At 46.8% G+C, this 21,612-nt stretch overlaps 1 protein-coding gene across 1 annotated transcript in view; it reads left to right on the top strand.

The window, feature by feature from the left end:
* Window positions 1-21,612, top strand: part of PLXNA4 (plexin A4) — a 557,017-nt gene that overhangs the window by 290,488 nt on the left and 244,917 nt on the right. Inside the window, exon 4 of the mRNA XM_087968909.1 lies at window positions 4,284-4,415. Coding sequence (XP_087825035.1) covers window positions 4,284-4,415 — 132 coding nt within the window. The remainder of the gene's footprint in view (window positions 1-4,283; window positions 4,416-21,612) is intronic.

The following is a 21,612-nucleotide window of genomic DNA, read 5'->3' as shown; positions in this document are numbered from 1 at the left end:
GGACGGCTGAGGTCTCGGAGAGCGAGGACTCAGATGAGGGGCCTGCGTGTGATGCAGGGATGGGGCCAGGACCACCAGGGAGTGGAGATTGTGCAGGCTGGCAGCAGTGAGGAAGAGGTTCCTGAGGAGCCTGTGCCCAGTGCGGCGTGCACGCAGTGCTGCTCCAAGAAAAGAGCAGCTGCAGCATCACGGGCGACTCGGAAGTAAGGCTGCAAGGTAATGTCCCCTCCTTTAAGGGATAAAAGCCAGCCCTCAAAGGTGGGGTTCTTTGCAGGAAGCAAAGAAGTTCTTGCACTTCAAGTCTTGTGGAAGTTGGGACTATCCTGGTTTGTGTTTGGAGGCTTTTGGTTTTGATTATTTCCTTGCAATTTAATCTAGTGTTCTTGGCAGCCTTGCACAACAAGTCTTGGCAAGACTTGTTCTTATCTGGGACAATTAGTTTTTAATAGCATTTTACTGTGAATTAATTGAATTTACAGACAAGCATTAAAAAGGTTTTGCTTTTATCTCTGTTTTGTGTTTGTTTGTTTCCTTTGAATGAGGCTTGGATCAAAACACCTGCACATTTTTCTCCAATTCCCCCAAGGACTCACCACTAGACGTTGTGATGACCCGAGGCGCGACACAAAAATTACCAAGTCACAAAAATAGAAGAAAGTCCCTTTAATGCTTCCAACTTGGTCCCAATGTCCAATTATCCTTGGCAGGTTATCAAACTCTTAAAGAAAACAGTTTACGGAGGGAGTAAATGTAGTCTGCACCCAAAGTAAAGTTAATTCGAAATAAAAAACACAACACACCATACTGAAAGAATTACTACGGCAGGCAAGGATGATTAATTGCAGACTTCTACCAGATAACGCAGCAACCACAGTTGGGAGGAAGCCAAAACACAGATAAGCTCCGACAAAAATAATGCACGCTTTGCTTCCAGCACCTTTGCCATGCACAGTTTGTCCTTTTAAGCAGTCCTCCCAGCTGCAGCCCATGAAGGGGATCAGGGCCCCTTCCTCCCCCAAAGACCACACCACTCACGTTGCTCCCATCTCTGTTCCTCCCTGCGTGCCCTAGGATGAAGAGGGGATGGGCCTGGGTCTTCCTCTGAATGCCCAGCCGGACTGTCCCCTTCCCAAGTTTCCTCCACAGCCACCGGAGCCACACTCCCACTCCCTGTCAGCTGTTCCATCTCTCCCTCGGAGTCAGACTCCAACAGGGGCATGACATGCATCTTGGGAGTTGTAGTTCTAACCCATCTGGAGATCTGGGCTCGGGGACGTATACCGTAATCGGGGTCAACAGCATTGACAGACCATTCACCTATGGCTTATTATCCTTCGCCTCCAGCAACAAAATGTCCCCAGTCAGCCTTGTTCGTCAATTAGCCGGGTCGTCTAATGAGAGAAAAATCTCTCGTGTCACTCAGACCGGTTCTCTCCTTGACAGAAAATCTGTGCAAACCAAGTGCAAAGCTGAGGTTCGTGATGAGCCGGCGGGGGTGTGTGTGTGTGTTTCGATTTGGTGATTAACCGGAAAAGCTCGGTCGTTTCCGATAATAAGGAGAGGAGAGGGGGTGCTTTAAAGGGAAACAGATGAGTCTCTCTAGGGCAATTCCTCCCAGAATTGGCGCAGAGGTGTCTGGGGTGGGGGAGGGAAGGGAAGGAGGAGGAGGGAGGGTCCAGGAAGTCAAGGTGGCAGCTGGGGTCCTGCAATCAAAGCCCCTCTTTTAAAAAAAAGAAAAGAAAAGAAAAAGTGGGGCCAGTATCTTGATTTCGCAACGCAAACTTTTTTTTTCTTTGTCCAACTTTTTCGACCTTAACGCAATTTTTAAAATGTTGATAATGGTATTGACACTGAGATATCTGCCTGTCTGTCCTTCCTTCCTTCCTTCCTTCCTTCCTTCCTTCCTTCCTTCCTTCCTTCCTTTCACTCAACCATTCACTCACCCATCTATCTATTCAGCCTTCATTTGTCTATCTCTCTCTCCCTCCCTCTCTCCTTCCCTCTCTCACTCCATCATCTATCTCTGTGCTGTCTGTCTCTGTCTGTCTGTCTGTCTGTCTGTCTGCCTGCCAGCCTGCCTTCCTATCTATCTATCTATCTATCTATCTATCTATCTATCTATCTATCTATCTATCCAATCCTCCAACCTTCATCTGTCTCTCTCTCTCCCTCTCTCCTTCCCTCCCTCCCTCCCTTCCTCCATCACCTATCTGAGCTGTCTTGTCTGCCTGCTTGCTATCTATCTATCTATCTATCTATCTATCTATCTATCTATCTATCTATCTATCTATCTACCTACCTACCTACCTACCTACCTACCTACCTACCTACCTACCCACCCACCTTAATTATTTTGCTGGTTTATGGGAAAGCAAAAAGCAAACCCTTTTCGTGTAGGAAGTATGGGATCGATCTAACCTAAAGTACATTTGAAAGCTTCTCCTTGGTGCTCGTGTCTTTCCTTCAAAGGGAAAATACTAGGTATTTAATAATATATGTGGGTAGTCCTCAAGTTATGACTGTACTTGACACCAGAATTTTGGTTGCTAAGCAAGCCGGTTGTGAAATGAGTCACACCCAATTTTATGACCTTTTTTTTTTTGCCACGGTGGTTAAACGAAGCATTGCCGCTAACTTAATCAATCATGTGGATGTTGTGAAATCTTTCTGTAATATGCTAATCTGTAGCCACAGGGACAGCCAGTCCTTGCTTAAGGACAGTCATTGGGATTGGCAACTCGATCCCTAAGTGGCACAGGAATAAAGTATGACATAAATAAATAAATAAAGAGAGAAAAAGAGAGAGAGAGAGAGAGAGAGAAAGAGAGTGAGAGAGAGAAAGAAAGAAAAGAAAGAAAGAAAAGAAAGAAAGAAAGAAAGAAAGAAAGAAAGAAAGAAAGAAAGAAAGAAAGAAAGAAAGAAAGAAAGAAAGAAAGAATGAATAATAGTGGTGATTTACAACAGCAATTTCGGCACTTCTGGTTACTGTCATTAAGTGAAACCTGCATGGAGGTTAATGGGACATAATGCAGGCACTACTTGCAACCCTTGTAAACACAAGCTGGTTGCCAAGTGCCCAAATTTTGATCCTGTAATCCAGTGGTGGGATTCAATTTTTTTTACTACCGGTTCTGTGGGTGTGGCTTGGTGGGCGTGGCAGGAGAAGGATACTGCAAAATCCCCCTTCCCTTCCCTCCCCACCCCACCAACCTGCTTTCCAGCTCTGTTCTCCTGTGCAGGGCAACCAAAGAAGACCCAGCCGCTCAGTTGGGACTCGGGAGGCAGGGAAGTGATGGGGTTGGCGGGGCCAGTCAGAGGTGGGATTTGCCGGTTCTCCAGAAGTGGTCAGAACCAGCCGAATGCCACCTCTGCCGTGATCGTGGGGCTTCCGTGACGTTGGTTAAGTCACTGATTTTGACTGCTGTTGTAACTTCGGTCTCTAAACAAATGGGAACTACCTGCATATGTGAAGATGAAAACCCTGTGATTGTTGTTTCGACTTAGATTTCACTTTTGGACTTTGTCCTCAAGACAATTAAAAAAATATATGAAATCTTGACTTTGGGCTTTGCTGATTAAATCACTCTGTCATTAGAGCAATGACTCATACTTGTTAAGCTGGTAAAGTAAAAAGTTGAGACTGTAATTTAATTTTTTACTTTATTGCACTGAAAAAAAAGTTTTGTGCTAATGCTTTTTGCAACTCTTCCCCCTGGATTTCCCTTCTCTTTCTCTCCTCTTTCTCCTCCTCCTCTTTCTCCTTTCTTCTTTCTCCTCCTCCTTCTCCTCCTCTTTTACTTCTCCCTCCCCCTCCCCTCTTTCTTCCTCCTCCTCCTCCTCCCTCCCCCTTTCCTCCTCCTCTTCCTCCTCCTCTTCCTCCTTCTATTCCTCCTCCTCCTATTCTTCTTCCTCTTCCACCTCCTCTCTCCCCCTCCTTCCTCCTCCCTCCTCCTCCTCCCTCCCCCTTTCCTCCTCCTCTTCCTCCTCCTCTTCCTCCTTCTATTCCTCCTCCTCCTATTCTTCTTCCTCTTCCACCTCCTCCTCCTCTCTCCCCCTCTTTCATCCTCCTCTTCCTCCTCTTCCTCCTCCTCCTCTTCTTCCTCCTCCTGCTGCCATATCCATCATCGGACGTTGGCCATAACTAAATTTATTTTCACCTGTATTGAATATCATGTCAAATTTGAAAAAAGAAAAAGAAGAAGAGAAAAGAAAATACTGTCATTTTCCAGGGAACTTCCTTGAACTCATTCCTTGTTTGTTTTTTGTTTGTTTTACTTCTCCAGATCCGCATCGATGGTCCCATCAAAGGAGCTTTGGAGTATGAGATAGTCCACGTGACCGATTCAGGACCGATCTTGAGGGATATGGCTTTTTCGGTGGATCACAAGCACCTGTACCTCATGTCAGAGAAGCAGGTGAGCTCTCTGGCTTTTCCTGATCTGGTTTCATTCGCGAGAGCAACGTTGGTCGCATTTCTTAGACGGAGAGAACTTGGTCTTGTCGCAGTGCAGGGAGACAGCCGATGAGTATCACACAGGTGGTCCTCATCTTACGACCACAGTGAGCCCAAACCTTACGTGGCTAAGCGAGACATTTGTTGAGCAAGCGTTGCCCCATTTTACGACCTTTCTTGCCACCATTGCTAAGTGAATCGCTGCAGCGGATATGTTAGTAAACCAGTTGTTAAAGTGAATCTGGCTTCCCCAATGATTTGGCTTGTCAGAAGGTCGCAAAAGGGGGAATCACGTGAACCCCGTCATAAATATGAGTCAGTTGCCAAGCGCCTGAATTTTAATTACATGACCACGGAGATGCTTCAAAGGTTGTTAAGTGTGAAAAATATTCCTAGGTCCTTTATTTCAGGGCCATCGTAACTTTTGAATGGTCACTAAATGAACCGTTGTAAGTTTGAGGACTACCTGCATAACCTAAGTGTCAGGATTCCAGCAGTTACCCCGATTAAATCATGAGTCTCAAGCCAAACTTCGAAAGGATTTATTGGGAGTTAACATGTCCGGCACTGCCTGGGTGTAGCCGACTCTGAGATACGTCATTCATTGTCTCCCTTGACCCTGGTTTTCCCCCCACCCCCTAAGTGTATCATAATTCATGTTCTCCAAAGGGACACATCCATGGCCGAGAGTCATCAATCATATTCTCCAGTTAAATATTTGCACGGAAGAAACTTCAGTCACCTAGTTACTATCTTTGAAAACATTTATGGAATGCGGTTTCGGAATCAGGCTTCCCTGGTTGACTTTGCTTGTTGGACGGTCGCAAAAGGGGATCATGTGATCCCGGGATATTGCAACCGTCATATATAGGAATCGGTGACCAAACGTCTGAATTTGGATCGTGTGAGCATGGGGGGAACATTGCGACGGGTGTCGGTGTGAAACATGGTCATCAGTCATTTCCTTCGGTGCTTTGAACCATCACAAAATGTACTGTTGTAAGTTGAGGACTACCTGTATTGACCATTTACGGTTTGATTTTTCTGGACTTTAGCTGTATTCATGCCTTTTGGTTCCCATGTTTTGTCTGCCATATTTTACTGTTCTTAGTCAGTTTGATGGAATCGTGTGGAGGGCATAACCCTATAAGTATAATAACTCAGACACGAGGGGTTTACAAAACATTTTGGACTAAAAACTTTCAGGTTCAAACACTCCATGTTGTCAATGTCCAGGCAAAGCAACAAATAACAACTGTCCAGAGTAGGGATGGGCACAGGAGTTGGGATTCTACCGGTTCGGACCGGTTCTATAGAACTGGTTATTATTATTCTGTGCAGTTCGGAGAACCGGCAAATCGTGCCCCTGGCTGGCTCTGCCCCTTTCCATCCGGCTCTCCCTCCCTGCCCAGTTAGTCCTTATCATGCATGTGCAACATCGCAGACTGCGTTCTCCCCCACCCAGTCATTCCTTAAGATATTTATTCCCCCCCCCTCACCATCTCCTGGGGATTGGCCTAAAGTCCCCCAGCCAGCTTTCATGCCTAAAGTGGGGCTAGAACTCACCGTCTCCTGGTTTTAGCCATGTGCCTTGACCGCTAGACCAAACTGGCTCTAAAATGCTCTCAATGCATGCATCATATGTGTGAGGACATCACAGGGTATCAATTGTCTTCCTCCTCCCCCTCCCTCCCACTTAGGGACACCTATGTTACCTCTTTCTCCTCCTGCGTTTCTCCGCTTCCTTTCTCCCTACCTCCTGCTAAACCCATCTGATCTTGTCTTGGGAGATTTGATTCCTCCATCCTTCACCTTCAGGAGTCTCCTCCTTTGCATCCTCAAAGCCCCTTTTTATTCCCCCTTTTTTTTCTCAGCCCGTGGTGGATGTCCATCCATCAAACACAAGATGTCAAAAAAAAGGGGGGGGCTTAGGATTTCATTCATTCGTCTTCATTAGCGGTGTAGTCCAAAGACATAACTCAATAATTCAGGGGGCAGCAGTGACAAAGGACAGACGGCTTCAAGTTCGCTTTTCTTCCCCCCCCCTTTCTCTTTCTTTTTCTTTTTTGTCTGCATTTTACATAAATGGCAGTTTTATGCCTGCACACCCCCTTCTCCCTGTCACCCGTGATCCCTCTTTTTGCAGCCTAAGTGTTTGATTGGTCTTCGTTCTGGCTCCCCCATCTTGCAGGACATTGGCCTGCAGCAAGGAGGCAGAAATGCTGTGAGGTTGAAGGAGGCGCCAGGATAGGTGTGACCACCAATGTAGTCTACACCGCCAAAAAGTGGATAGAGGCTGGGAGGCAGTGAGTAGAGTTGAGGTAGCTGTCATGCCCCTATCGGAGTCTGAATCCGAGGAGGAAGATGAAGAGCTGACAGGGAGTGGGAGTGTAGCTCCATTGGCTGTGGAGCAGTGGCCCCCAACCTTTTTTGTGTCACGGCCCGGTACCAGCATCACAAAATGATCCACGGCCCGGTACCGGCATCAGCACGCATGGCAAGACGAGCCGAACAACCGGCCAGCCAGCCGTCCCCCGCTTCTCCCCGCCACCTTCAACTCCTCCTTTGTACCTTTGTCGATGGGCTTCGGGACGGTTGCTCAGCTCGCCTTGCCTTGGGTGCTGAAAGAATCTCGCGCCTTAGTTTTGTTCAAGCCGCCCCCTTCGATGAAACTAAGGCGCGAGGATTCCTTCAGGACCCAAACGCCGCTTTCCAACCGGAAAAGCTCACCGGAAGCACTTTCTCATCAAAACAAGATGGCGGCGCCCAGCAAAGCGGCGGCCTGGAAGAAAATGTTCCACGGACCGGTACCGGTCCACGGCCCCGTGGTTGGGGACCCCTGCTGTGGAGGAACCTGGGGAAGGGCAAAGTCCAGCTGGGCAGAGCAGGGGAGAGGTAGAGCCAGGGAGAGGTAGAACAAGGGAGAGAGAATTCAGAGGAAGACCCAGGCCCACCCACTCTTCATCCTAGGGCACGCAGGGAGGAACGGAGAAGGGAGCAACATGGGTTGCATGGCTTACAGGGGGGGAAAGGGCCCTGATTCCCTTCATTAGCCACACCTGGGAATGAGAGTTTAAAAGAGATGCAAGCTGAATGTGGCAGCTGCTGGGAGCAAACGTGAGTTTATCTTGTGTTGACTTTAGTTATCTGTGTTCCTGGCGTCTTCCCACCAGGAGTGGGAAGTATAGAGTAATTGCCATGCTTTCATGTCTGGAATTCTTGCTCCTGCCCTGCTGGGCTAATTACCTCATTTTTGCCTTGATTGGACTTATAGTTACAGTTTCTGGTGTGGTTTCTCAAATGGCCATAAGATGGAGCCAGAAACTTGGTTTATCTTAGGCCTTAGTCTCAGAAGAGAGTGTGAGTGTATCTCTGTTTCCTTCTGTTGGAAAGTACTGGCGTTCCTCCATTTCTTCTAATTGACTGATATTACTGGATTTAATGTAAGTCTGTTACTGAACTGTTTTTGGACACTGGACTTTGATATTTGGATTATCCCTGGATTGAAAACTGACTGATTTAACTTGTGAATGACTTTGGATTGCTTATTTTGGACTTTGCTTAACGTTTCTGGAAGTAAAAACCTACATTTACTGTACAGGGTATCTCTGTGCTGTATGTGTATTATTCAAACACTCCTCTCAAATACGTCTCCCTGTATGCGCTCATTCTCCTAACGGGGAATTACCTCAACAACCACGTTTTGGACTTGATTCTCTGCAGTCAAAGATTGTTCCTGGGAGAGTTTTTCTCCAGCCAGAAGGTAACTAGGACATTGGGGGTCAAAGTTGGAGCTAATGAAGGGACTCCTACTGATCATCTGACTGTGTTGCCTTTGTGCCACGCCCCTTTGGGTCATCACAGTAGCCCACCCAAAGGTTTGGGACTATGACAAGCATCCGGCAAACATTGTGAAAAATGAAGGTGAAGAAAATAAGTGTTTAGGTAATGGAAGCCTTTCAGAAGACCAGTGAAGATCAGTTATCATCCAAGTGGAAAGAATCAAATAGAGCTGGAAGGTTCCTTGGAGGTCTTCTAGTCCAACCCCGCCTGCTCAAACAGGAGAACCTATAGCATTTCAGATAAATGACTGTCTTGTCTCTTGGGCTAAATTGTGCTTATAAGTTGAGGACTGTCTGTATTCTATTTACAATCTCAGAGAGGAAATGGGCTAGAAGAGAGGGCTGAGATGCAAGATATTCCTCCTGTAGGAAATTTATTTATTCCCCCCCCCCAAAGAACCTGCATTACACCCCTGTGTAAAAATTTTAAGGTCACTTCTAGCAGATGTTTTGACATTTCTAAGTTTCTCCCCCACACCCTGCAAACCTGCACCCAGGGTTCAAAGCTCAGCAGGCTATCATGGTTGAGCTGTGGATATGGTTGACCTTAAAATTTATGCTGTAAAGTAAATGACTCTTGAGTGCAACCAGATCCCATTGCAATTTGGCCAGCTTTTTCTCCTGCGCTATTACTGGGCACAGACTGCAGCTTACCAGCTCTGCTTCACTGCCAAGAGCCAGCAGCCACGTCCCTGATGAAGTGTGAAAGGGAATAGCGTGCAACCATTCTTCAACTGGAAAGCTGTGATACCAATAAAAGAGGATATGTGTAGCTCGGGATTGAATTGTGGGGTTAGGGTTGCAGGTATTTCATGATCCAACTAGGTGTGATGACCCAAAGGGGCATGGCACAAAAGCAACGAAGTCACAAAAGTAGGTAAAGTCCCTTTAATTCCTCCAACTTGGCCCCCAAAGTCCAGTTATCATCGGCTGGAGAAAAAACTCTCCCAAGAACAGTTTTTAAAGGGAAGAAATTCAGTCCGAACCCAAAGTACATATAGATTATAAATAAAAACCAATACAAACCACGCTGCAGCAATTAACGAGACAGGGCAGTACAAGGAATTGCAGACTTCAAAAGATAATGAAACACACACAGTTGGGAGGACGCCAGAACCCAGATAAGACTTGACAAACCAAAATAATTCACGCTTTGCTTCCAGCAACTTTGCGTAGTTTGCCTTTTTAAACAGTTTTTCCAGCTGCAGCCAGTGAAGGGGATCAGGGCCCTTTCCTCCCCGTAAACCACGCAACTCACATTGGTCCCTTATCCGTCCCTCCCTGCGTACCCTAGGATGAAGAAGGGGTGGGCCCGGGTCTTCCTCTGAATGCCCAGCCGGACTGTGCCCTTCCCCGGTTTCTTCCACATCCATTGGAGCCAAACTCCCACTCCCTGTCGGATGTTCCACCTCTCCCTTGGTAACGTCACCAGTGCTAGAAGAGAGTGTGATTTGGGAGGAGGAGGGTGTTCCTTCAGGGGTGGGATTCAATTTTTTTTTTACTACCGGTTCTGTGGGCGTGGCTTGGTGGGTGTGGCAGGGGAAGGATATTATAAAATCTCCAGTCAGAGATGGGATTTGCCAGTTCTCCGAACTACTCCAAATTTCCGCTACCGATTCTTCAGAACTGGTCAGAACTTCTGAATACCACCTCTGGGTTCCTTGGTGTTATCTGAGCTTGGTGGTTTTCTTGCAGACATTTCAGGATCCAACTAGGGAACATCATCGGTGCTAGAAGTGGTCTGCGAAGTAGAGGAGGAGGAGGAGGAAGAGAAGGGGAAGAGGAAAAGCAAGAGGAAGTAGGGCAGAAGAAGGAAGGGAAGGGAAGAAGGAGAAAGAGAAGGAGAAGGAGAAGAACTGTGGAGTTCTTGGTGCTCTCTGCCCTTGGTTGTTTTCTGGCAGACTTTTCATGACCCAATTAGGTAATGTCATCAGTGCTAGAAGGGAGTTGGGATTGCTCTCTGTTTATTTACAAGTGGCTTGCTCTATCAGTAAGGGTGGGAGTAATGTTTTTCTCCATGGTAGTTCCTTGGTTTGGTTCCTGTTGTCTGGTTGATTACTTGTCTGATGTTAATCCCTGCTTATCTGGGGGACCCAGCTAGATATCATCTTCAATGCTTGAAGGGAGTGGAATTTGTTTTCTGTTTATATACAAGGGGTTTGTCCCGTCAGTGTGGTTGCAAGTATTTTTTTCTCTCTCCCTGATAATTCCTTGATGGAGCTCTTCTTGATGGCTTGATTGTTTGTCTGGTGTTAATCCCTGTTTATCTCTGTGTTAACTACCGGCAAGTACCTGTTCCGGCCTTTTTTGCTTCTTTTTGAGCTCAGCTGGCTGAGGAATTCTGGGAGTTGTAGTCCATCTATCTTAAGGTCCCCAAGGTTGAGAAGCGGCGCTATACACAAGGTTCATCCAGGGGAAAATGGGACGAAAATGACCTCGTTGTTCTCCCCATCCCCTCCCTCAATCCATTACACCAGTGGTCCCCAACCTTTTTTATGCCGCGGCCCGGTACCGGCATCAGCTGGGCGCCGTGGCCCGGTACTGGCATCAGCTGGGCGCCACCATCTTTTTTTGATGAAAAAGTGCTTCCGGTGAGCTTTCTACCCGGAAAAGCTCACCGGAAGCACTTTTTCATCAAAACAAGATGGCGGCGCCCAGCAAACCAGCGGCCCGGTAGGATTTGTTCCACGGACCGGTACCGGTCCGCGCACCGGTGGTTGGGGACCCCTGCGTTACACCCTTCTCCTTTCTTAAATAAGGATCAGCGGCCCCCTTCCTGCTCTCCATCCCCACTCTTCGCTTTTGACCCTTAATCGGATTTGGCAGTGGCAAATTGCTAGGGGCTTCCCCCTCCTCCCGCTTAGGAAAACGTGCAACTGATTGCTTGGCTGACCCCGTTTGACCCCCTGAATTTGGACTGCAACCTGGCCCCCCTCGGAATAATAAACTCATATAATTACCCCGAGAAAACCACTTGTGATGGAGTTGGGTGGGGAGGGGACGAATCGATTGGAAACGGTGGTCCGCTGGCTTTGAGATCAGTTTTGCATGGAGGAGGCTAATGAGATCGGCCTGTTTTTGCTATTCTCCCCATCCGCCTTTTTTCTCTCTCTCTCTCCCTCTGAATGCTGGAATTTTGCTTCCCCTAAAGATCAAAAACCTCTTTGGAAGTCAGGGCTCGGAGGGAGCCTTGGAGCCATGGGGTTGCAGGTTTTTGAACTTCAGGCTCGTTCACCCCTATTCCACAATAGTGGACAGACAGATGTGGGACCCAGGAGAGGTTTTTATATTTTAGATCCAGCTTTGGTATCAAGGGCTCGTCTTGTCGTCTTGTCCAGCAATCAAAGTCTCTCCTTTTATGCAAAGAACTGAGCGAAGGCATTAAGCCAAGGCGGGGATTTTTTAACTGTGTTTTGTTGGAATGAATGGCAGGTGGTCGTAGAATTGTAGAATAGGATAGAAGCTGCCCAGTCACCTTAGAGAGCAGCGTTATAGAAATTCAAGAGAAAGAAAGGAAGAAAGAAAAGAAAGAAAAGAAAGAAAAGAAAGAAAAGAAAGAAAAGAAAGAAAAGAAAGAAAAGAAAGAAAAGAAAACAAAGAAAAGAAAGAAAAGAAATTTAAAAAGAGGCAGGAAGGAAGGAGAGAAAAGGAAGGAAGGTAGGAAGGAAGGATTAAGGAAGGAAGGAGGAAGGAGAGAGAAGAAGAGGGAAGGAAGGAAGGAAGAGAAAAGGAAGGAAGAAGGGAGGAAAGAAAGAAGGAAAGTAAGAAAAGAAGGAAAAAGAAAGAAAAGAAAGAAAAGAAAGAAATTTAAAAAGAGGCAGGAAAGAAGGAGAGAAAGGAAGGAAGGTAGGAAGGTAGGAAGGAAGGATTAAGGAAGGAAGGAGGAAGGAGAGAAGAGGAAAGGAAGGAAGGAAGAGAAAAGGAAGGAAGGGGAGAGGAAAGAAAGAAGGAAAGTAAGAAAAGAAAGGAAAAGAGAGAGAAAGAAAGAAAGAAAGAAAGAAAGAAAGAAAGAAAGAAAGAAAGAGAAAAAAGAAAGAAAGAAAGAAAGAGAAAGGGAGGCAGGCAGGAAGGAAGGAGAGAGAAAGAAGGAAGGAAGACGGAGAAAGGAAGGAAGGAGAGGAGAAGAGGAAAGAAAGAAAGACAGAAAGGAAGAAAGAAAAAGAAAGGAAGGAAGGAAGAAAGGAAGGAAGGAGAGAAAGAAGAAGAGGAAAGAAAGAAAGAAAGAAAGAAAGAAAGAAAGAAAGAAAGAAAGAAAGAAAGAAAGAAAGAAAGAAGCAGGTAGGCAGGAAGGAAAGAATCATATTGACCTCAACCAGAGGTGGTAATTCAGCAGGTTCTGACTAGTTCTGGAGAACTAGTAGCAGAAATTTGGAGTAGTTCAGAGAACCGGCAAATCCCACCTCTGACTGGAGATTTTACAGCATCCTTCCCCTGCCACGCCCACCAAGCCACACCCACAGAACCGGTAGTAAATTTTTTTGAATCCTATCACTGACCTCAACTTATGACCACAACCCAATTTTATGATTTTTTATTTTTTTTTGCCATGGGTATTAAGTGAATAGTGTTGGAGATAGGCATGCAGAGTCCGGGGGGTGGAGTTAAGAGAGGCATCAGCCTGGACTCATTACGTTCCCACAATCAGCTTAAGTGGAACTTAACGTGTGGTCCCCATTCTTTGCACCTGACAGTTGCTAAGTGACAGTTGCATTATGGGTAGAAGCACGCCATGAGGAAAAGGTTAGCCGTCGCTGCCCTAGGACACCGCGACAATGGTCAATACAGGTCAGTTGCCCAGCGCCCCAATTTTGATCACATGACTTTGAGGAGACTGCCATGATCATCAGTGCAAGAACTGGTTGCAAGTCCCTTTTTGCAGTCCTTTGTGACTTCAAAGAGTCACTAAACGAATGGCTGTCAATCAAGGACGACCTCTGTAGTGGTTGGGTACGTGCAGAATATTCCGGGCTAAAGAAACGATTTTTCAGACCACTGGCATTGGGTTCCTACACGGTACTAAGCCACAAAGAAAACATACATTAGGATTGCTATCATAGTCTGCCAAACTCGGTTTGTGGGTTCACCCCAGAGTGGCGTGGGGGAAAAAAAAGACTCCTGCAATTTTTTTTTTCCTCCCGACCGTTTTCAATCAATGTAATGAAAGAGAAATGGCTTTTGATGTTTCTTGCCAAAGGGGAAAAAAAAGAAAGAAAGAAAGAAAGAAAGCCAGAAAAAAATATTTATGCCTGGAATGAATATTCTTACTTCTATTTAGTTATGAGATGGGAAATTGTACAGGAATGTCGGGGAGGGGATGGTTGGGTGGAGAGGGACTCAAAGAAGTCAAGGGGTCTGTGGTTGCAAGCGACATTTTTGTGGGTCTAACATAATTTTATTACGAGGCTTAACAAGTGATACAGAGGAAACAATATACGGAAACCGGTAATAGGCACACGTCCAACAGATTAAAGAGAGTCACTGGGGTAGTGGAGAAGGTACTGGTATAGAGACCAGGAGACAGTGAGTTCTAGTCCTGCCTTAGGCATGAAAGCAGGCTGGATGACTTTGGGACAATAACCGGGAGATGGTGAGTTCTAGTCCCACTTTAGGCATGAAAGCCAGTTGGATGACTTTGGGACGATCACCGGGAGATGGTGAGTTCTAGTCCCACTTTAGGCATGAAAGCCAGTTGGATGACTTTGAGCCAATCACCGGGAGATGGTGAGTTCTAGTCCCACCTTAGGCATGAAAGCCAGCTGGATGACTTTGGGACGATCACCGGGAGATGGTGAGTTCTAGTCCCACCTTAGGTATGAAAGCCCGCTGGATAACTTTGGGACGATCACCGGGAGATGGTGAGTTCTAGTCCCACCTTAGGCATGAAAGCCAGCTGGATAACTTTGGGACGATCACCGGGAGATGGTGAGTTCTAGTCCCACCTTAGGTATGAAAGCCCGCTGGATAACTTTGAGCCAATCACCAGGAGATGGTGAGTTCTAGTCCCACCTTAGGTATGAAAGCCCGCTGGATAACTTTGGGACAATCACCGGGAGATGGTGAGTTCTAGTCCCACCTTAGGTATGAAAGCCCGCTGGATAACTTTGGGACGATCACCGGGAGATGGTGAGTTCGAGTCCCACCTTAGGCATGAAAGCCAGCTGGATAACTTTGAGCCAATCACCAGGAGATGGTGAGTTCTAGTCCCACCTTAGGCATGAAAGCCAGCTGGATAACTTTGAGCCAATCACCAGGAGATGGTGAGTTCTAGTCCCACCTTAGGCATGAAAGCCAGCTGGATGACTTTGGGACAATCACCGGGAGATGGTGAGTTCTAGTCCCACCTTAGGCATGAAAGCCAGCTGGATAACTTTGGGACAATCACCGGGAGATGGTGAGTTCTAGTCCCACCTTAGGCATGAAAGCCAGCTGGATAACTTTGGGATGATCACCGGGAGATGGGTGAGTTCTAGTCCCACCTTAGGCATGAAAGCCAGCTGGATAACTTTGAGCCAATCACCAGGAGATGGTGAGTTCTAGTCCCACCTTAGGCATGGAAGCCAGCTGGGTGACTTTGGGCCAATCACCAGGAGACGGTGAGTTCTAGCCCTGCCTTAGGCATGAAAGCCAGCTGGATGACTTTGGGACAATCACCGGGAGATGGTGAGTTCTAGTCCCACCTTAGGCATGAAAGCCAGCTGGATAACTTTGGGATGATCACCGGGAGATGGTGAGTTCTAGTCCCACCTTAGGCATGAAAGCCAGCTGGATAACTTTGAGCCAATCACCAGGAGATGGTGAGTTCTAGTCCCACCTTAGGCATGGAAGCCAGCTGGGTGACTTTGGGCCAATCACCAGGAGACGGTGAGTTCTAGCCCTGCCTTAGGCATGAAAGCCAGCTGGATAACTTTGGGACAATCACCGGGAGATGGTGAGTTCTAGTCCCACCTTAGGCATGAAAGCCAGCTGGATAACTTTGGGATGATCACCGGGAGATGGTGAGTTCTAGTCCCACCTTAGGCATGAAAGCCAGCTGGATAACTTTGAGCCAATCACCAGGAGATGGTGAGTTCTAGTCCCACCTTAGGCATGAAAGCCAGCTGGATGACTTTGGGACAATCACCGGGAGATGGTGAGTTCAAGCCCTGCCTTAGGCATGAAAGCCAGCTGGATGACTTTGGGAGAATCACCGGGAGATGGTGAGTTCTAGCCCTGCCTTAGGCATGAAAGCCAGCTGGATAACTATGAGCCAATCACCGGGAGATCATAAGTTCTTAAGTCACATTTTTCAGTGCTGTTGTAACTTTAAGCGGTCACTAAATGAACTGCTATAATAATTAGGATTAATGAATTAATTGAGGATTGGCTGTATTTGAAATGAAAGCTCCACGCGTTGGACTTCAAGCCGATTTCCTATCGACTCTTGATAGGATCAGCTGTTGTAAGTGTCTCAGGTTTGGACCGCGCCCAGTAGCAGGCTCGGGGGAAGAAGAGGCATGGGCAGAAGGCAAAGTCAGCGAATGCCGGCCCACCACTCAACACTCCATTACCTTAATGCATTCCCCCAATGGACTTGGAAACTCCAGAGTTGCTGTTTGGAGGTTAGTGCTACTGAGGTCATAGAATTAAAATTGCATTCGGAGGGTGGATGGAGATCTCTTGTCTCAGCCATCCGGGCAGTGGTGGGATTCCATTTTTTTTCCTACCGCTTTGCGCGCTCAAAAAACACCCTCTGTCACCATTTAATGAGGTGAGCTGGTTTTTTTTTTTTTTAGCTCAGCTGAGGCGCGGCAATCCGCTCTGCCACGCAAATAAGCTGAGCTAAGAAAACAAGGGAATATAGGACAGGAAAGGGCAGGGGTGAGTGGGTGGGTGGGGGGCACCCAGAGGTGGTATTGGCCAGTTCTCTGAACTAATCTGTTCTGACCAAGCCTTCCGAGACTGTAATTACCACACGCTTATTTTAAAAAAACAAGTCTTGTTTTATTGCAATGCTGGGAATTGTTTTCATTCCCAGCCGGTAATGAATCTCAAACAGTCCCTCGAGATAAGCACCCACCTTTCTTTTCTGTCAAGTGCTGCCAATGACAGAAGTGTCCAATGAAAGAAAACCAACCAAAGTAATAAAGAGCTTCAAGAATGAATCTGAACTGAACAAACGACTTTGCTTCCTGCAAAGATTTCATCATCTTTGCCTGTCCTTTATCCCTTATGGGAGGGGCAATCACCTCCCACTCTTACTCCCAAGTCACCCCTTTTCTTTCAGCTGCTCTCGCCTTCTGGCAGCTCTGTGCACACACGCACTAGGAACAGGCTCCCTTGGGTCCTCTGCCTCGCTGCTGCCAGACTCCGAAGGCAGCACCCCACTCCCAGATGTCCCTGGCCCCATCTCTGCATTGGATGCAGGACCCTCATCCGAGTCCTCTCCAGACCCCTTTCTTCCCCACTGTCTGATTCTGCTGCTGTCTGCCGGCGAACCATAACACAGTCAAAATTTCTGCTACCAGTACGCCAGAACCTGTTCAAACTGGCTGAATACCGCCTCTATATCCAGGGCCTCGTTTGGTGGCTGTTTTCCTTCTTCTGTCCTCATTCCTATGTCCTAGCATCTCTATCTTGAGTGGGGGGAGGGAGGAAAGGCTGGTGAGCTTGGAGGCGTTGCAGGAAAAGAAGTGATAGATGCCCGATACATCCCCTCCGAGAATTCCTGAAGCCTCTATCTGGCTGTTCGCAAGAGAAAGTACAGGTAGTCCTCGACTTACAATAGTTCATGTAGTGACCATTTTAGAGTTACAACGGCACGGGAAAAAAGTAACATGACGATTTTTCACACTTTACCACTGTTGCGACTATTCAGATGCTTGGCAACCGGCTCGTGTTTATGACCGTTGCAAATGCAGCAATTCCCTTAACAACAGTGGCAAGAAGAGTGGTAAAATGGGGCAAACTCACTTAACGGATGTTTCCCTCAGCAACATCAATTTTGAGATCAATTGTGGTCATAACTCGAGGACTACCTGTACTAAGTCTGGTGAGATTAATGTCAGATGCAAGGAACCAGAATGACACCGTGAGCTGATCAGAGATGCTTCTTTATTGTTGAATGCCTGTTTGCAAGATTCTCCCCAGATTAACTGTTTCTTTATTGTTGAATGCCTGTTTACAAGAATCTCCCCAGATTAACTGTTTCTTTATTGTTGAATGCCTGTTTACAAGAATCTCACCGATCAACTGCTTCTCTATTGTTGAATGCCTGTTTACAAGATTCTCCCCAAGATCAACTGCTTCTCTATTGTTGAATGCCTGTTTACAAGAATCACCCCGATCAACTGCTTCTTTATTGTTGAATGCCTGTTTACAAGAATCACCCCGCTCAACTGCTTCTTTATTGTTGAATGCCTGTTTGCAAGAATCTCCCCAGATCAACTGCTTCTTTATTGTTGAATGCCTGTTTACAAGAATCTCCCCAGATTAACTGCTTCTCTATTGTTGAATGCCTGTTTACAAGATTCTCCCCAGATTAACTGCTTCTCTATTGTTGAATGCTTGTTTACAAGAATCTCCCCAGATTAATTGCTTCTTTATTGTTGAATGCCTTTTTACAAGAATCACCCCGATCAACTGCTTCTCTATTGTTGAATGCTTGTTTGCAAGATTCTCCCCAGATCAACTGCTTCTTTATTGTTGAATGCTTATTTGCAAAAATCTCCCCAGATCAACTGCTTCTTTAATTGTTCAATGCCTATTTTACAAGAATTTCGCCAGACTGACCACGTTTTCTCAAGACCAGCCAGTTAGAGGCTACAGGAATTCTTGGAGTTGGCGGGAGGAGTATCCGGCCTTTATTGCTTCCTTCCCTGCAGGGACTCCAAGCTTACCAGTTTTTTTTCACTCCTCTCCTCAATTTAGTTGGAGAGTCCACACTTAAGGGTGCACAACCACACTTGGAATCCTGCATCCAGTTCTGATCACCAGAATATAAAAAAAAGGATGTTGAGACTCTGGAAATAGTGCAGAGAAGAGCAACAAAGATGATTAGGAAGCTGGAGGCTAAAATATGCAAAGAATGGTTACAGGAATTGGTGTGACTAGTCTAATGAAAAGAAGGACGAAGGGTGGCACGATAGCAGTGTTCCAATATCTCAGGAGTTGCCATAGGGAAGAGGGGCCAACTTATTTTCCAAAAGCACCAGAAGGCAAGACAACAAACCATGGATGGAAACTCATCAAGGAGAGAAGCAACCTAGAACTAAGCAGAAGTGAGAGCAATCAACCAATGGAAACAACTTGCCTTCAAAAGTTGTGGGTGCGACAATACTGGAGGCTCTCGAAAAGAGACAATCATTTGTGTGAAATGGTGTAGGGTCTCCTGCTGGAGCAGAGGGCTGGACTAGTCTAGAAGACCTCTGAGGTCCCTCCCAACGCTATTATTCTAGGTTCTACTGTATGTTGACCCTATAAGTCTTCTTCTGCATTGATGGAAGCAAGTTATTGAGTCACTGTGGGACACAACCACTTTTGCCTGTTGGAAAAACTCTTTTTTTTTTCAGGCCTGTTGTAACCTTGAATGATCCCTAATTGAACTGTCGTAAGTCGAGGATTGCCTGTACTTCTTTGAGAAGCCCACTATACATACTAACTGAATGTGGAGATCTTCAGGTCTTCCTCTTCGAATGCTGTTTAGGAGAGAATGGTGGCCTCTAGATATTGGGTTGAAGGACACCCCCAAACACTAGCAACATCTCAAAGATGTAGATGATAGCTTCAGAATAACAGAATAACCCAGTTGGAAGGGACCTGGGAGGTCTTCTAGTCCAGCCCCCTGCTCAAGCAGGAGACCATATGCCATTCCAGACAAGGGGCTGTCCAGTCTCTTCTTAAAAACCTCCAGCGATGGAGCCCCCAGAACAAGCTCTTCCACTGGTTGATTGTCCTCACTGTCAGGAAATTTCACCTTAGTTCTAGGTTGCTTCTCTCCTTGATGAGTTTCCACCCATTGCTTCTCGTCCTGCTTTCAGGCGTTTTGGAGAATAGCTTGACTCCCTCTTCTTTGTAGCAGCCCCTCAAATATTGGAATTCTGCTATCATGTCAGCTTCGGTCCTTCTTCTCAGAACAATGGCGAGTGTGCTGACCTAGAGTGGGATACAAAAGCAACAAAGTCACAAAAATAGGTGAAGTCCCTTTCATTCCTTCAACTTGTCTTCCAAGTTCCAATTATCATTGACTGGAGAAAAAAATTCCCCCAGGAACAGTTGCGAAAAGGAAGAAATTCCGTTCAAAATCAAAATACATATAAATTATAATTAGAAACCACACTGAAGCAATTAATGTGACCAAGCAGGATAAGGGCTTGAAGACGTCCACAGATATCGAAAAACACACACTGGGAAGGACGCCAGAACTCAGAATAAGAACTGAAAGACTAGAATTATTTCTCGCTTTGCTTCCAGCACTGGGCCATGTGCAGTTTGTCCTTTCAAACAGTCCTCCCAGCTGCAGCCCATGAAGGGGATCAGGGCCCTTTCCTCCCCCGTAGACCATGCCATTCATGTTTCTCCCTTATCTGCTCCTCCCTGCATGTCCTAGGATGAAGAGGGGATGGGCCTGGGTCTTCCTCTGAATGCCAGCCTGCCTGTACCCTTCCCCAGTTTCCTCCACAATCTCCGGAGCCATACTCCCACTCCCTGTTGACTGTTCCTCCTCTCCCTCGGAGTCAGAGATTCTAACAGGGCTATGGCAGTGAGGTGGCCGCTCCTCCTGACTTCCAATCAAAGTCTCCTTGACGTGGTGGTGGTGGTGGGGGAAGAAAGCTTGAAAATGTAACACTTTCCCCCAATTATTGTTTCTTCTGGGCATTTCTGAGCACCGTTTCTGCAGAACTTGTCAATATGTGCCTGACATCTGAGTAGATAAAGTAACTGCTGCTGAAACTCTCCGGAGTGATTCCTGCTGGTTTTACAACATATTCTTTCTCCCCCAACCCCTTCGGCTCAAATCCACCAAATGGAAGAGGTGGGATCAAAGAAGTTCAAAAGGAGCCCCATTTTCCCTCGTGTGGCTTATTGACGGTGCCTTAAGATGAGAGAGAGAGAGACAGACAGAGAGACAGAGAGACAGACAGAGAGACAGAGACAGGTTCACAAGCCAAATCCATTTTCTGCTTGCATATTTGTAGTTGTTGATATAACACACCAGCCAGGGGTGGGATTCAAATTTTTAACAACCGGTTCTGTGGGCGTGGCTTAGGTGGTGGGCGTGGCTTAGTGGTCATGTTATTGGCTGGGTGGGGCCAACTCAATATCACATCAAGGCACGCATCTCCTCCCCTGGCCTCTCGTGACTGTGGGGATGCTGCAACAGTTGTAAGTGTGAAAAATGGTCATAAGTCACTTTTTTCAGTGCCATTGTGACTTTGAATGGTCACTCCACACAAGCAAAGTACCAGCAAAGGAGGGGGAAAAAACTCCAGAGATGTTCCTGAGACAGGAAGTCTAGTCCTGCCAAGAACGTAATAAGGGTTAATGGAGAGGCAGTTTCTGTAAGCAACACCAGAATGTTTCCTTCCTGCCTTCCTTACAGGATTAGGCCAGTAATTTCTTCTAGCAACCGGTTCTCCGAACTGCTTAGGATGTTAACAACCGGTTCTAGTGAATAGGTGCGAACTGGTAGAATCCCATCCCTGACACCAGCCCAGATCAGAGGTCGCCAACCAATGGACTGGGGGACCACTGGTGTTCCGTGAGAAAATTTTGGTGGTCCGCAGAGAAATGTCATCCCCCAAAGCACCCCCCCAAGCAATTAATGTGGAGTGTGAAGGATGTGTGTTTGTGTTTATTTTCATGGTCATGTTGTCCACTGAAGATGGTGTTTGATTTCGTTGTACGAGGTGCAAGGACAATAAAGTAAATTAACTAATTAATCCAGGCTGCGCGGGAACACAAGGCTGCACTGCCCCCATGGCCCACGGGAACACAAGGCTTGCATCGCTTGCAATGTGAACAACATGAGGTAGTGAAGGGAGGGGGGAAAGGATGGAGGGGAGAACTTGCTCCACACGCCTGGCCTGGCCACTGAGCTGCTTCTTTCCGCTTCTTTCTTCTTCTGCTGCTTTTGGCTGCACGCAAGGAAAGCAGCAAAAGTCTTACTTTCTCTTCCCCCAAACTCTGCCAGAAATGAGTCTTTGGGACCCTGCAAGGCCTCCTGCTCCAAGAGGCTGCGCGGGCAAAGACTCATTTCTGGCGGAGTTTGGGGGGAGAGAAAGAAAGATTTCTGCTGCTCATGAAGGATGTCATGGAAAAACAGGCAATTGGTGGCAGACA

Source organism: Notechis scutatus, chromosome 6 (genome assembly GCF_049901735.1).
Source record: "Notechis scutatus isolate UNSWTSFEM ecotype Mainland chromosome 6, rNotScu1.2, whole genome shotgun sequence".
NCBI classification, from domain to species: Eukaryota; Metazoa; Chordata; class Lepidosauria; order Squamata; family Elapidae; genus Notechis; species Notechis scutatus.
This window is presented reverse-complemented; position numbering and strand designations above follow the sequence as displayed.